Raw genomic sequence first — 14,216 nt, 5'->3', positions numbered from 1 at the left:
AAAGTCTGACGGACTTTAGAATATGGAACATGCTTCAAATTTTTCCGACGGAACTCCGCCGGACCCGGTCACTTCGAAAAATTCGCTCGTGTGTATGCTATTCCGACGGACTAAAACCGACGCTAGGGCAGCTATTGGCTACTGGCTATGAACTTCCTTATTCGAGTCGAGTCGTACGTCATCACGTTAGAATCCGTCGGAGTTTAGTGTGATTGTGTGTGGCCAAGTCCGCTCAGTCGAAAAGTCCGTCAGAACTCTGTCGGAACTCCGGCAGAACTCCTTCGGAAGTCTGTCGGACATAAGTCCTCTCGTGTGTACGGGGCTTTAGACAAACCTGAGAAATACTGGGAGAATATAGTCTGGTTAGATGACACCAAAATTTAACTCTTTGGATGCCATAATACACACCATGTTTGGAGGTCACATGGCACATCACCCCAAAAACACCCCCATACTAACAGTAAAGTTTGGAGGTGGGAACATCATGGTGTGGGGCTGTTTTTTTTTTTTTTCATCATACGGTACTGGCACACTTCATATCATTGAAGGAAGGATGAATGGAAAAATGTACCAAGACATTCTTGGTAAAAATCTGCTGCCATCCACCAGAATGATGAAAATGAACCCAGGACGGACACTTCAGCAAGGCAATGACCCCAAACACAAAGCCAAGGAAACTCTCAGTTGGTTTTTAAAGAAGGAAAATACAATATAAAATCTATGGAAAGAACTAAAGATCAGAGTTCATAGAAGAGGCCCACAGAACCTTCAAGATTTGAAGACTGTTTGTGTGGAAGAATGGGCCAAAATCACACCTGAGCAATGCGTGGGACTCCTTTCCCCACAAAGGAAGAGTCTTGAAGCTCTTATTACCAACAAAGGATTTTGTATGAAGTATTAAATAGATTTCAGTTAGCAGGTTCAATGCTTTTTCCTTGTGTCCTTCCATTTTATTACACAGTACTTCATTTCTGAACGTATTTGTTTTGGTGTCTTTGTATGGATTGCATGGGTTGTTACCGACACGTGGGGAAAATTTCATGTCAATAGCACCTTTAGAAATATATTTACCTAGAAAAATGGTGACGTGTTCAATACTTATTTTACCCCCTGTATCTGGTGAACCAGCTAGTAAGTCTATTGTTTTGGGGGGTTTTTTTCTTAGTTTTTTTTTTTTTCACAAAAATGTTTAATTGGAATAAAACAGGGACATGAGAGAAGGATAAATGACCCATAGGGCCCAAGCCAATCATATGCAGATTATACATAGTGCAAAGATGGCGTGCAATTCCAAAAAAAAAAAAATCATACAAAGTAATTTAATGTTGATATGAACGGTAATGTAACCGAATATACAACAAATGGAAACCATAGAAAACGAGGAAGCAGATGCTGAAGGCAGGCCCCCTTGATTAGGAGGGGATAACCTGATATAAAAAAGTGCCATGTAATGAGCCGGAGTCATGATGCAATGGGGGCCTAAGCGTCTAAAAAACAAAGATTTCTGTGCAGGAATTTTTTACAGCGGGCAGTATTCCGGTGTGTTTTGTGTGAAAAGAGAGTGAAGAGTGACTTGAACGTCAAACTCCACAAGGTGGGGGGGTCCAATCAGCCAAGGGTGTGAATGTCAGCAAGTAGGGGTGAGAAAAAAGATGGGGGCACATGGGGGGAGAGTATAAACGGGAAGGAAGTGACAAGGAAAAAAAGGGGGGGGTGCAGGAAAGGAGGGAAGGGAAGGGCAAAAAGGGAAGGGGACAAGGGAAGGAGAGGGGGAAGTGGGAAAGGGAGGGGAAAGAGGAGAGGAACAGGGGAGATAAGTGGGATAGAGCTATGGAACATGTGACAGGAACAGGAGGGAGGGGAGTAACAAGTGGGAGATGCATCACACGCTTAGGAGCACCCTCCATCCCCGCCTCCCGGCCCTCTGCATAGGTGCCATTAATGCCTGGAGCTGATGTTTTTCAAAAGAACAAGCTGTCCAGAATGTATCAGTTACAGGGATGAGACAAACCATTTAACATTGGCAGGGGTACTTACAATGATCAGCTTTTATTTATTTAATTTTAATAAAACCTTTATCCCAAAAGGAAAAAAATACTATCTGCTGTAACTGTTTATAAAGAGTGAGATAGGGTTTGTCTTCAGTTCATTAGTTTATTTAGATCTGCTAGTCCATCAAACACTCCCCTCCCCTCAGACTGACAATGCTGCTGCCCAAAGGTGTCCCCTGTGCTCCTTCATCCAGAGTAGGGGCAGGTGTGCGCAGTCTATTGCATTATGGGTGTGCACCCCAAAGTTCAAAACACATGCCTCTTTCTGCAGCTTCAGCTGCACTGGACAGTGCGTGAATGAATGCCCAGGCAAAATGCACACAAAAACACATGTAAGATGTGCATTGTTGCACAATGATGCATGACAACACACAGTAAAATAAATACAAAAACATACAATATTGCACACACACATGGTAAAAATGGGACCTGAGTAATCATTACAGCTGAGGTGATCCCCTAAATATATTATAAAGGCGGTCACAAGACTACAAAGTCAGACATCCCAACCTGCAAAAACTAATTTCAGGGAGGTGGCAAGCTCATTTCTCATTTCAGGGAGGTCACTCTCAGTGCCGACAACCCCCCCCCCCCACACTCACCAACAATGCACCCTAACTGTGCCCATTTGCAGCCTCATCAGTGCCAACAATGCAGCCTCACTGTGCCCATCAATGCGGCCTCACTGTGCCCATCAATGCAGCCTCACTGAACCATCAATGCAGCCTCACTGAGCCATCAATGCAGCCTCACTCTCACTGTATCCATCTGCAGCCTCATCAGTGCCAACAATGCAGCCTCACTGTGCCCATTTGCAGCCTTATCAGTGCCAACACTGAAGCCTCACTGTGCCCATCTGCAGCCCCACTGTGCCAACAATGCAGCCTTGTCAGTGCCCATCAATGCAGCCTCATCAGTGGCCGTCAATGCAGCCTCCCTGAGCCATCAATGCAGCCTCTCTGTGCCCATCTTCAGCCTCATTAGTGTCAAAAATGCAGCCTCACTGTGCCAACAATGCAGCCTCACTGTGCCAATCTGTATCCTCATCAGTGCCCATCGGCAGCCTCACTGTGCCCATCTGCAGTCTCACTGTGCCCATCTGTATCCTCATCAGTGCCCATCTGCAGCCTCACTGTGTCCATCTGCAGCCTCACTGTGCCAACAATATCAGCCTCACTGTGCCCATCTGTATCCTCATCAGTGCCCATCTGCAGCCTCCCCAGTACCTTGATTACACACAACGGGTGTCTTCCACTGTGTCATGCAGCTGCAGTCTTAACTGTATGGGGGCCATCCTCTGTAACAAAGCCCCGCCTCCTCATCCATGATAGACGGTCAACTGCACACTGATACAGCAGGAGACACCTGATGTTTGTGATTACTCCAGGCTGAGTGGCAGTGCAAGCTCAGCCGGGAAATCGTGCCACACTCGCGGTTGTCCAAGAGCCTGCCATCAAATGCGGGAGTATCCTGCGAGTCGTGGGAGACTTGAGATGTCTGCAAAGTCAACCTGCTAGATCCAAGAAAACCTCACTCCCTGTTTAAAAATTTAAATTGATACTAAAGTCCAGTGCGGCTATTGCTCCATTTCTTATGGGGGGTGGCAAACAAACCCCCCCCCCCCACTCGCAAGCCCGTCAACCCCACACTTATGCCATCCAGGTCGCGGGTGGCTTTAGCGGCTTCCCCGGCTTCTCCTCCTGGCCAATCCAGTCTCAGGAGCTGCTTCCTGTCCTGATTGGCCGGGAGGAGAAACAGGAAATCTACAGCGATGTTGGTTCGCTATTTTCACAAGTGGGCAGGTTTAGGGCGCAGTGCTCTGCACTCTGAGCCCAACCTTTTTTAAAACCAATTAGAGCCTCCAGCTCTAATCATGTGCTTCACAAAAAAACGAAAAAACCCGTTGAACTCTATGCGCACAGCTCCCCACATGGAGATTAGAGGCCAGCACGTAGAGATTAGGGGGGTGGCGCCTCTGCTAAAGTCTTCTTTTTCCTAAAATAAAAAAGAGGTTTATACTTACCTCTATGCAATATCCTTGCACAGAGCAGCAAGAGAGAAAAGATCAACTGGGGGTAGGAGGAGAGGGAAGGTCCGGGGCCATTTCATCATGGCTGGTTGAAGGTTTGAGGAATAACTTCCTTGATCCAATCCTGAAATGCAGATGAGTAGCGGACAGGGGCGGACTGACCATTCGGCAACTCGGGCATTGCCCGAGGGCCCCGAGCCACTAGGGGGCACCATCAGGGTTGCCAGCCTCAGTAAAACCAGGGACAGTATGTAAAAATCTGTGTTTTTTTTTTACATCTGTCTCTGAAATGTCCCTTACCGACATCCTTTTGGTCTAAAAATCCAGAGATTATTGCTGCCCCACCTCTCCAGTACCTTCCCAGCCAATAGAAACATGTCTGTGTATACTGTGTGATTGTATACTGTGTGTGTGTGTTTGTGTATACTGTGGGGCCCCATAATCTCCTATTGCCAGGGGGCCCCATGAGTTATCAGTCCGCCCCTGGTAGCGGACGATAGACCAAGAGGTCCAAGATTTACTAAACTGTTCTTCTGTGCCATTTTCCTGCCACAGCAGATGTTCCAGGTCTCTGATGGCATCAAGTTCAGCTGCCCGAGGACCTCTTTTTTTGTGGACTTAAGGGATCCAGGAATCATGGAAAGGTGAAATGTTGGTCGAGAATGGGATTTGAATGGAAATGGGATTTGAGTAGCCATAGGCTTGTAGTAAAAAGTACATACAGGGGCGGACTGACCATTGGGGCACTCGGGCCCTGCCCGAGGGCCCGATGCCACTGGGGGGCCCCATCAGGGTTGGCAGCCTCAGTAAAACCAGGGACAGCATGTAAAAATCTGTGTTTTTTTTTTTTACATCTGTCTCTGAAATGTCCCTTACTGACATCCTTTTGGTCTAAAAATCCAGAGATTATAGCTGCCCCACCTCTCCAGTACCTTCTCAGCCAATAGAAACATGTCTGTGTATACTGTATGATTGTATACTGTGTGTGTGTGTGTTTCTGTATACTGTGGGGCCCCATAATCTCCTATTGCCCAGGGGGCCCCATGAGTTATCAGTCCGCCCCTGGTAGCAGACTATAGACCAAGAGGTCCAAGATTTACTAAACTGTTCTTCTGTGCCATTTTCCTGCCACAGCAGATGTTCCAGGTCTCTGATGGCATCAAGTTCGGCTGCCCGAGGACCTCTTTTTTTGTGGACTTAAGGGATCCAGGAATCTTGGAAAGGCAGGGGCGGACTGACAACTCATGGGGCCCCCGGGCAATAGGAGATTATGGGGCCCCCGGGCAATCAGAGATTATGGGCCACACAGTATACACAAACACACACACAGTATACACAAACACACACACAGTATACAATCACACAGTATACACAGACATGTTTCTATTGGTCGAAAAGGTACTGGAGAGGTGGGGCAGCTATAATCTCTGGATTTTTAGAACAAAAGGATGTCGGTAAGGGACATTTCAGAGACAGATGTAAAAAAAACACAAATTTTTACATACTGTCCCTGGTTTTACTGAGGCTGGCAACCCTGATGGGGCCCCCTAGTGGCATGGGGCCCTCGGGCAGTGCCCGAGTGGCCCAATGGTCAGTCTGCCCCTGTGGAAAGGTGAAATGTGGGCGAGAATGGGATTTGAATGGGAATGGGATTTGAGTAGCCATAGGCTTGTAGTAAAGAGTACATATTAGTTACAGTAACACAAATATGAAAGATTAAGGGGAAAAAAAGTAAAGTAAAAAAGTAAAGTAAAAAAGAAGTAAAAAAAAAAATTTTCCCATGAAGGACAAAAATTCTTGCGAGTCATAATGATGAAATAGTGGATGTGGGCACAGGTCGCCAAAGATTATGGATGTCTAGTTTGAGGAAATCAGCTAATTTATCTAACACAAGCCCTGCCAAGGATAAGAAACAACTGCAATGATTGGTTATGTTTAGAAATGTACAGTATATATTGTAGTCCTACCATTATAGATTACTGAAACCTTATAAAAAATGTACATAAAGCCTGTTAGAAAGAGCGTGGTTGATGATGCTCCTTCTTTTAAGATCTACCAGTTTTGTCTGTAGCCACTCTGCATATTTATTAAGGTATAAGGTTTTAAATAAGCAGGCCACTATCATAATACTAAACATCCATCAAGAGTTGGCAGAAAAAAACATGGCTGCCTGCTTCTGCAACTTCCAAGTGTGCAAAGCAAACTGTAAATATTATATTGTTCTATCCGAGAAGCAGGCTAACCGGTGCCCAATGGTCAATACAGCTCTGACACTAGCAAATACGCAGGCAGATGCTCTTGTTGTTGTAGTCGATTCCCCATTCATTAAATATAATAATTAGAAAAGCATGACAGATGTTTGCGCCACAGACACAGTGCACTGCCAGCAGATTAGATACAAAACAGCTTAATCTGCCAGGACAAAGGCCCTGGGCACAGGCAAAGACACAATTTGGAAAATACTTCAAAGACAACTTGTATTTAACCAGTTGCAAAAGAACTAGAAGTCCCAGCATGCAAGTTACATATCTAACCATGAATTCCGAACTGAACACAACAGCCAATGCTCTGAACTAATAGCTTTGTTCACCACATCCCGTTTTCTAACTACAGCAGTGGTTGTCAATTTATGAGCTAAAGTGGGCCTCAAATACGGCCCCCTGACATCACCAAAGGGCCGCACATAGGGGTTGATTTACTAAAGGCAAATAGACTGTGCACTTGTCAAGTGCTGTTGCTCCAGAGCTTAGTAAATTAGATAAAGCTTCACTCCATAAAGTGTTACCCAATCATGTGGAAGAAAAATATAAAAAAAAAAACAGCATTTTTGCTTGCATAAGATTGGATGATGAAAGTCAGCAGCCCGTGGGCCCTGCTGGCCACTGACCTGTGGGTCCTGCTTAGAGCTGGCAATGGCCTGTGCGTCCTGCTTGGAGCTGGCAATGGCCTGCGGGTCCTGCTTGGAGCTGGCAATGGCCTGTGGGTCCTGCTTGGAGCTGGCAATGGCCTGTGGGTCCTGCTTGGAGCTGGCAATGGCCTGCGGGTCCTGCTTGGAGCTGGCAATGGCCTGTGGGTCCTGCTTGGAGCTGGCCATGGTCTGTGGGTCCTTCTGTCCGCTGGCCTGTAGGTCCTGCTGGGAGCTGGCCATGGCCTGTGGGCTATAGGCCATGGCCAGCTCCCAGCGGGACCTACAGGCCAGCAGCCAGCAGGACCCACAGTATTGAGGGCTATCTCAAGGTTACTTGGTGGGCACTGGAGCAGGTTAAATAGGGTATATGGAGGGGAGATAGATGGGATGTGGGGGTCAGCTGGCCCTAGGAATGTCAGGGTCTCTCACCTCAGCGATAGCAGCTGCCAGTGCCAGCTCAGCAGGTCCTTGCACAGTCTCCTCCAGTCCTGGGAGGTGAGGCTCCTGTCCTGGGGTCAAGTGAAGTTGCAGCCCAAGCCAGTCACGTGGGTCCCGACTCCCTGGCACGCCCTGCCTCTGCCTGCTTCCAAGATCCAGGAGTTGTAGATTCGCTGCTTCTCCACCCAATGGGAGCTTGAGCGCGTGCAGACTACAACCATGCCCCCGGCCGACTTCCTCCAAGAATAAATATAATAATTTGCTATCGGGCAGCGGGCGGCCATTTTGCTTATAAGTTAGGATCGGCCCTGAGTGTTCGTGTGCGGACACCTTGCTCCGGGGGGGCACTTGCCCCCCCTTGTGGATGCCCATGATGGTAGATGGCATCCAGAGAGGCTCACAGAAGGATGGGTTAGCCCAGGAGCCGCCTGAGCTGAGTCTCAGCGTGCATCGGCTCCTGGTCCAGCCGGCGCCACGCTCGATGATGAACAACACCACAATACCAGGAACCAGACCAGGAATGCGCGTAATGGTTGCCAAGACTATGCATTTCTGAGGCATAGCATCCTTTATCAAGTCCCCTTTTATGACACATGCCCCATTTTTTAAGCCATCATGTAAGTGCATTGCGTTATGACTATTTTTATCTATTTTTAACTAAGCTCAATAAATGGGATAACTAGGGCGGATTGCGCTCTCTCTTCTTTGTGTCATTTCAAGATGCTCCCTCCATCCAGTTGGTCTCATGGAGAGCAGCAGCACCACTATCTTGTCTTATTACATTGCTAATGACTTTGCATCCATGAATAAAGGGGGTCACGTGAAGATCTGCCTGTGCATTGATTAGTTTGTTTGTATGGACTTTGTTTAAATCTGGGGGTAATACATTCCGATCCTACTTTTGATATGTTAGTAAAAGAGGTCTGCTGAGTTGTCAGCTATGTCACTAGCCATCAGGTATATCAAAGGGACAACAGTGAAAACTGATATTACTTACTCCTCGTCCCGCAGCCGTTCCTCCTCTTCTTGGATCTGCAGATGATTCTTTACTGGGGCCAAGTTTTCTGTTTTGGCATTGTAATTACGAAAGCAAACATTTAGCTTCTCATCAAACTCATTAACGAGGTCTTCCATGGATTTGAAGCTGATTATTTCAGAGCTGAAGTTCTCTAGCTCGGAGAGGGAGGCATCCTCCAGATGTCGAGAGGGTGACAAGTAGATACTCCTTGACTTCTCTTCTCTGTCCTCAGAGTAGGACCTCACATCTTCAAACTCCTCATCCAGGCACACCAAGGGAGCCTCCATCTCTGAGTACCTCAGGGGTGGAGGCTGGGAGGAAACTGGCCCTTTCAGTTTGCCTGTTTGGACACAATATAGACATCGGTCAGTCAACAACTATATAACTAAGCAAGGAATCATACTATGCTGTATGTGAGATGATGAAAGACATCATTTATAACCTCCTAAACCTTCTATTTTTGAAGGTAAACACAAAAGCCACTATACAATGGGGGGTTAATTTACTAAAATTTGAGTGCAAAATCTGGTGCAGCTCTGCATAGAAACCAATCAGCTTCCATTTTGTTTTTTTTTCTCAAAACTTAATTAACCACTTGCAGACCGGACCATTTTGCTGGTCAAGGACCAGACCACTTTTTGCGTCGCTTTAACTGACAATTGCGCGGTCGTGCGACGTGGCTCCCAAACAAAATTGACGTCCTTTTTTTCCCACAAAAAGAGCTTTCTTTTGGTGGTATTTGATCACCTCTGCGATTTTTATTTTTTGCGCTATAAACAAAAATAGAGCGACAATTTTGAAAAAAAACGCATTATTTTTTACTTTTTGTTATAATAAATATCCCCCAAAAATATATAAAAAAACATTTTTTTCCCTCAGTTTAGGCCGATACGTATTCTTCTACATATTTTTGGTAAAAAAATCGCAATAAGCGATTATTGATTGGTTTGCGCAAAAGTTATAGCGTTTACAAAATAGGGATAGTTTTATAGCATTTTTATTAATAATTTTTTATTATTTTTTTTTTTACTAGTAATGGCGGCGATCTGCGATTTTTATTGTGACTGCAACATTGTGGGGGACACATCTGACATTTTTGACACATTTTTGGGACCATTGTCATTTATACAGTAATCACTGCTATATAAATGCAGTGATTCCTGTGTAAATGACACTGGCAGTGAAAGGGTTAACCAGTGGGTGGCAGTGTAGGGGTTAAGTGTTCCTAGGGGTGTGTTACTAACTGTGGGGGGGTTGGGCTTTCATTTAGTGTACACTGATCTCTGCTCCAATCACAGCGTCACTAGTTGCTAGGCAGAATGGAGAAATGTTGTTTATACAGCATTTCCTCCATTCGGCCGCTCCGTGAGACGATCGCGGGGATGCCCGCGGCGATCGAGTCCGCGGGTCCCGCGACCGGACTCACGGGGGTCCCGACCAGCGCGGGAGCTGGCAGGGCGGCATCGAATATTGGACGTACCTGTACGCCAATATGCCTGCCCGTGCCATTCTGTCGACGTACATCGTCGTGCGCTGGTCGGGAAGTGGTTAACAAGCTGAAGGTAGAATTGATTGGCTACCAAGCTGAAAGTAGAATTGACTGGCTACCATGCACAGCTAGCTGCACCAGATTTTGCACTTTCCAGTTTTAGTAAATCAACCACAATGCATATTGAAATCGGGGGGAAAAAATGTCCTTCAAAAATTTTACACAACACTACACTTGTTTCAGAATGTAGTAGGATATCTTTTTTCCCATATGAGTGCCATGCTTTGTACCAGGTTATCAAGTAACAATATAATTTCCTGACATGCTGGATGATGGAGTCATACTTACATCATTTTTAAAATTTTCTTTTTATATCTATTTTTGAGTTTTAAGAATGACAATAAAAATTAATATTCACAGTCTGCTGCTTAAGTGTGTTTAGATATTTTTGTCAATGGTATATACCAGGGATATGCAATTAGTGGACCTCCAGCTGTTGCAAAACTACAAGTCCCATAATGCATCTGCCTCTGGGTGTCATGCTTTTGGCTGTCAGAGTCTTGCTATGCCTCATGGGATTTGTAGTTCTGCACAGGGGCGGACTGACCATTGGGCCACTCGGGCACTGCCCGAGGGCCCCATGCCACTAGGGGGCCCCATCAGGGTTGCCAGCCTCAGTAAAACCAGGGACAGTATGTAAAAATGTGGGGTTTTTTTACATCTGTCTCTGAAATGTCCCTTACCAACATCCTTTTGGTCTAAAAATCCTGAGATTATAGCTGCCCCACCTCTCCAGTACCTTCTCAGCCAATAGAACCAGTTCTGCAACAGCTGGAGGTCCGCTAATTGCATATCCCTGGTATATACTGAAGAAGAGTTACAAGCATTTCATAAGTGTCAAAGGCTGTTATTGACAATGACATGAAGTTTATGCAAAGAGTCAATATTTGCAGTGTTGACGCTTCTGTCTCAAGACCTCTGTAATTCTCCCCGACATGCTGTCAATTAACTTCTGGGCCACATCCTGACTGTTTGAGTTTGTCAGAATTTGTGGGATTTTTTTTGTTCACCCGCCTCTTGAGGATTGACCACAAGTTCTCAATGGGATTAAGGTCTGGGTAGTTTCCTGACCATGGACCCAAAATGTAAATATTTTGTTCCCCAAACCACTTAGTTATCACTTTTGCCATATGGCAAGTTACTCCGTTATGCTGGAAAAGGCATTGTTCTTCACCCAACTGTTTTTGGATGGTTGGCAAAAGACGCTCTCGGAGGATGTTTTTTGTACCATTCTTTATTCATGGTGGTGTTCTTAGGCAAAATTTTGAGTGAGCCCACCACCTTGGCTGAGAAGTGACCTCACACATGAATGGTCTCAGGATGCTTTACTGTTGGCAGGACACAGGGCTGATCATAGCACTCGCCTTTTCTTCTCCAGAAAAGGTTCATCAGAGAAAATGACTTTCTCCCAGTCCTTAGCAGTCCCAATCCCTGTACCTATGGCTGAATATCAGTCTGTCCCTGATGTTTTTCATGGAGAGAAGTGGCTTCTTTGCTGCCCTTCTTGATACCAGGCCACCCTCCAAAAGTCTTCTCCTCTCTGTGTGTGCCAATGTCCTCACACTTCCCTGCTGCCATTCCTGAGCAAGCTCTGCACTGGTGGTGCCACCGATCCCGCAGCTGAATCAACTATAGGAGACGGTCCTGGCAATTGCTGGACTTTCTTGGGCGCCCTGAAGCCTTCTTCACAAATGCAGTGGAAATGTTATTTTATGGGAATAAGTTCATTTTCATAGCAAAGAGGGACTTTGCAATTAATTGCAATTCATCTGATCGCTCTTCCTAACATTCTGGAGTTTATGCAAATTGCCATCATAAAAACTGAGGCAGAAGACTTTGTGAAAATTAATATTTGTGTCATTCTCAAATCCTTTGGCCACGGCTGAATATATGTGTTTATCAAAAAGTAAATCACACAACAAAATATTCACAGAGCACTATGGGTTAACTGATCAGCTCAGCAGATGAGGTTTGCTTTATGGCTCCCTTGTCTGATTGAAACCTTGGAATAGGTTGCTGATATGAAAGGAATCACTGGGGTTGATTTACTAAAACTGGAGATTGCAAAATCTGGTGCAGCTGTGCGTGATAACCAATCAGCTTCTAACTTCAGCTTGTTCAATTAAGCTTTGACAAAAAAAAACTGAAAGCTGATTGGTTTCTATGCAAAACTGCACCAGATTTTGTACGTTCCAGTTTTAGTAAATCCCCCCTACTGTTATAACTCATTTAGATCTGAAAACAAACAGGCCCCTTTACAGCAGAAATCAATCTATTATAGGTGCTGGGGGAGCACATTGAAAGAATTAGCTAGCAGAGATGTAAAGGAGGTATGTATACTTTAAGTACAGCTGACAGTAATACCTTGCTGTAAAAAGATACCGGAGCGCTAATATTTTTCTAAATCAAATGTTAAAGAGGTCTTCTTTGTGTCCCGAGCACAGGGCTGCTGTTAGAAACCACAGGGCCACATACAGCCAACCTGACAGCCCCATCTCCCCCAAAAAATAAACATAGTTTACTATGCTTCAGTTATGAATGAACACAGTGAGTGATTGGTACTGATCACTCATTGTGTTTATTCAGAAAAGGTAGGGGCTGGTAAATGTAATATATTTACCCAACCCTCTCCTCACTCTCCATCCTATGGTGTGCTTGCAGCTGCCAGTGGAAAGGAGAGGACCGAAGGCAGCAGCACTTTGGTGGTGGTGGTGGGGGGGGGGCACATGGAGAGGCCTAGGCAGCAGAGGGAAATGTATGGTGTACAGGGAGGATGATCAGATCAGTGTGCCGGGGGGGGGGGGGGGGGGGCAATTACTGTAACCAAACCCCTTTATGGCTCCCAGCTAGCAGCTGGTGGGAGGGAGAGAAGGAAAGCCAGATTTCAGCTGCTGCAGACACGGCCATACAAGGGATCGGTTCCAGTAATTCGCTCTCCACTGTGCCGATCACCCTCCCTGCTCACATTCAATTCACCCAGTTGCCTGGGCACCCTCCTGCTAGCTGGGCCTCGTACAGGAGGACCGGTGGTACCCCCTTATCCACAGCCCTGTCTGAGCATAATAAATAAGAAAAATGTGTGCAAAACCAATGTACATTTCATGTAAAACCTGTACCCAGTGCCGAGACAAGGTCATCCAGTGCCCAGGGCAAAGATGCCAAACTGTGCCCCCTTCCTCTTCCTATTCATCATATGCGAGCTTAGGTGACCCGCTTAGGGTGTGCACAACCTGCACCTCCTCCTGGCTCACTCCTCACTGCTCCCAGCATTGAGCTGATTGTCACTACTCCTGTCAGCCTTGTAACAGAAGGAACTCAGCACAGGGTGCCCCCATCCCTGCAATAAACCATTGTGCCCAGGGCAGCCGCCCCTTCTGACCACCCCTTGTGCTGGTGTTCTGCCAAAAACTGTCCCCCCATCGGATAGTGTCCGCCCAGTACTGCGCAGGCGCAATACAGAGGACAAGGAGACTCCGAAAGTCTCCGAAGATGAACGGCGCCTGCGCACTGAGGCCAGGTTCAAGCCCCACCATCCAAGTGGACATCCGGTAGCACTTAGCAACAGAGCCCCTCGCGGGCATGGCCTTGCTTCGCTCGGCAATTTTTTATTCTAACTCTATGTCCACTTGGATGGTGGGGCTTGAACCTGGACTCAGTGCGCAGGCGCCGTTCATCTTCGGAGACTTTTGGCGTCTCCTTGTCCTCCGTACTGCGCAAGCACAGTACAGGGCGGACACTATCCGACGGGGGGCAGTATTCGACACAACACCGGCCCTGCTTGTACCTGTCTATACACAATGGAAATACACTTACAACAACCCTAAAATCTAATGCCACGTACACACGGGCGGACTGTATGGCGTACTTAGTCCGTCAAAACACATTTCAGCGGACAGTCTGCTCGTGTGTGGGCTTCAGCGGACTTTTTCAGCGTGCAGTCCGGCGTACTAAGAATTTCGGATTTTTCGAAATTCTGTCCGTCGTACTTTGGTTTCAGCGGACAGTCCGAGAATGGCGCATGCCCAGAAAGGATTTACACGGCGGAAGGGTGCTTTGCTGTGTATTGGACTTCCTATTTCTAGTCCCGTCGTACGTGCTGTACACGTCATCGCGCAAGCTTTCGACGGACTGTTTGGGTATCCGTGTGTGGTCAAGTCCGTCAGTGGAAAGTACGACGGACTGTCCGTCGGATTGTATGACGAACTAAGTACGTCATACAGTCC

General features: G+C 46.5%; 1 protein-coding gene across 7 annotated transcripts in view; it reads right to left on the bottom strand.

Moving 5' to 3' along the window:
• The window catches only part of FEZ1 (fasciculation and elongation protein zeta 1), a 113,280-nt gene that overhangs the window by 71,127 nt on the left and 27,937 nt on the right, over positions 1-14,216 (bottom strand). For all 7 annotated transcript variants that reach the window (XM_077458194.1, XM_077458195.1, XM_077458192.1 and 4 more), the window contains exon 2: positions 8,424-8,784. In XM_077458194.1, coding sequence (XP_077314320.1) covers positions 8,424-8,731 — 308 coding nt within the window. In that variant the 5' untranslated portion in view covers positions 8,732-8,784. The remainder of the gene's footprint in view (positions 1-8,423; positions 8,785-14,216) is intronic.

Source organism: Lithobates pipiens, unplaced genomic scaffold, assembly GCF_037356315.1.
Source record: "Lithobates pipiens isolate NorthernLeopardFrog02 unplaced genomic scaffold, aLitPip1_a1.2 Scaffold_27, whole genome shotgun sequence".
In the NCBI taxonomy this organism is placed as follows: Eukaryota; Metazoa; Chordata; class Amphibia; order Anura; family Ranidae; genus Lithobates; species Lithobates pipiens.
This window is presented reverse-complemented; position numbering and strand designations above follow the sequence as displayed.